Here is a 1,765-nt window from a genome sequence, read left to right on the forward strand (position 1 = left end):
TAATAATAATAATAAAACCGCAATCGCTTCCATTAAAAAAGGTTTCCTGGACGACACATCATCACTCTTTCCTGTAGAGAGAACTCAAAAACAACGAAACATTCACAGCCTGGTTCAATTTGCTCAACACACTCTACATCAAAGAAACTTCATCCAACATGCGTTGGACAACTGCTTTTGTTTATTTTTATTCTTAACATGTGTCGAATAATAAAAAAAAATATCACAGTGTAATTACAGAGGCCGGAATACCCGTGCGAGGTGGTAGTGCTTAGAGCCCCACAGTCTCCGCCCCCTCCGCGTGGGTGGCAGTGAAGGGGTGGACGGGAGGAGAAAAGAAACCGCACACATCGCCTTTCAACGCGGTCCCTTTGAAAATAAGGCTCAAAGAATGCACTAAGGGGGCAGTCCAAATAGTAAAAAAAAACATTAATAACACTAATAAAATGTTATCCTCCGCTGGACCCCATCCGCCTACGCACACCTCACAAAAATGAAAAACATCAACAAAAACTCTCATTATAGCACCTCACCAAAAACTAAAATTGATTACTATACCGCTCAAATTACCCTCCCATGCCCAAATACAGAACAAAAAAATCCACTAATGGGGTAGATATATCTTCTCAGGTCAAACACCACCAGCCACGCCAACGCACCACACTCTAGCGCATTGAACGAGTGATTGGTGGGCAGCAGCAGCCACCAGGGTACGCGCCACGGAGTGTGAGCTCGTGATGCGTCTGGCAGGCTGAGCAGCATGTGCAGCAGCAGGCGGCCAGGCACGTACAGCACAAACCCTCCCCCAGAGAATACTTCGCTGTGACCTTCTGACGAAGAACACATGCCGCAATGACAGGAAGAAAACACGCCCCCAGACAGAAGCAACAGCCACATTCGTTAGTTCTGCCGTCAACAGCATTGCACTGGCGACTGAGGTTGCATGGAAAACAGAAGATTACATCACAGCATGTACCGCAGTCACTACGGCAGTTAAACAAACCAGTACTGTAGCCCATTTTTGCGCTTTCACAGAGAAGAATGTCCTCACGGTCGTTGCTCACAAGGCCTAGAAGAAAAATAGAACAGGGTGAAGGCAAATGTGTGTAGTGATTGCGCACAGAGGCAACCACTGAGAGAAAGAGCGCTCCGTCAACAGCATCCAACGCCGTGCGAGGGAACACCCACAAGCAGTCAAAAAAATAAAAATAATAATAATCCTACTGGAGAAACGAGCCAACCCAACACCAGCTGCTATGCCTTGTTCATAAGTAAAGCAGCCACGTGCACAGACATCCTTCGAAAAAAAAAAAAAACGTTTCCACCAGCTTGGTCAGGCTGACCACAACGCTCCCACAATGAGGGAAGGGTCAACACTGGAAGGTCACAGCCTGGTTCAATTTGCTCAACACACTCTACATCAAAGAAACTTCATCCAACATGCGTTGGACAATTGCTTTTGTTTTTTTATTCTTAACATGTGTCGAATAATAAAAAAAAATATCACAGTGTAATACAGAGGCCGGAATACCCGTGCGAGGTGGTAGTGCTTAGAGCCCCACAGTCTCCGCCCCCTCCGCGTGGGTGGCAGTGAAGGGGTGGACGGGAGGAGAAAAGAAACCGCACACATCGCCTTTCAACGCGGTCCCTTTGAAAATAAGGCTCAAAGAATGCACTAAGGGGGCAGTCCAAATAGTAAAAAAAAACATTAAATAACACTAAATAAAATGTTAATCCTACCGCTGGACCCCATCCGCCTACGCAC

At 46.3% G+C, this 1,765-nt stretch overlaps 1 protein-coding gene across 1 annotated transcript; it reads right to left on the reverse strand.

The window, feature by feature from the left end:
* Positions 1 to 561: 561 nt before the first annotated feature.
* Positions 562 to 897, reverse strand: TraAM80_06666 (uncharacterized protein; the record flags this gene model as incomplete). The annotated part of the gene is made up of 1 exon (XM_029383500.1): positions 562 to 897. One exon carries the CDS (start codon positions 895 to 897, stop codon positions 562 to 564), a length of 336 nt encoding a protein of 111 aa, XP_029236680.1.
* Between the last annotated feature and the right edge of the window lie 868 nt (positions 898 to 1,765).

Source organism: Trypanosoma rangeli (assembly GCF_003719475.1).
Source record: "Trypanosoma rangeli strain AM80 chromosome Unknown Tra_15.4_contig_00251, whole genome shotgun sequence".
Classification (NCBI taxonomy): domain Eukaryota; phylum Euglenozoa; class Kinetoplastea; order Trypanosomatida; family Trypanosomatidae; genus Trypanosoma; species Trypanosoma rangeli.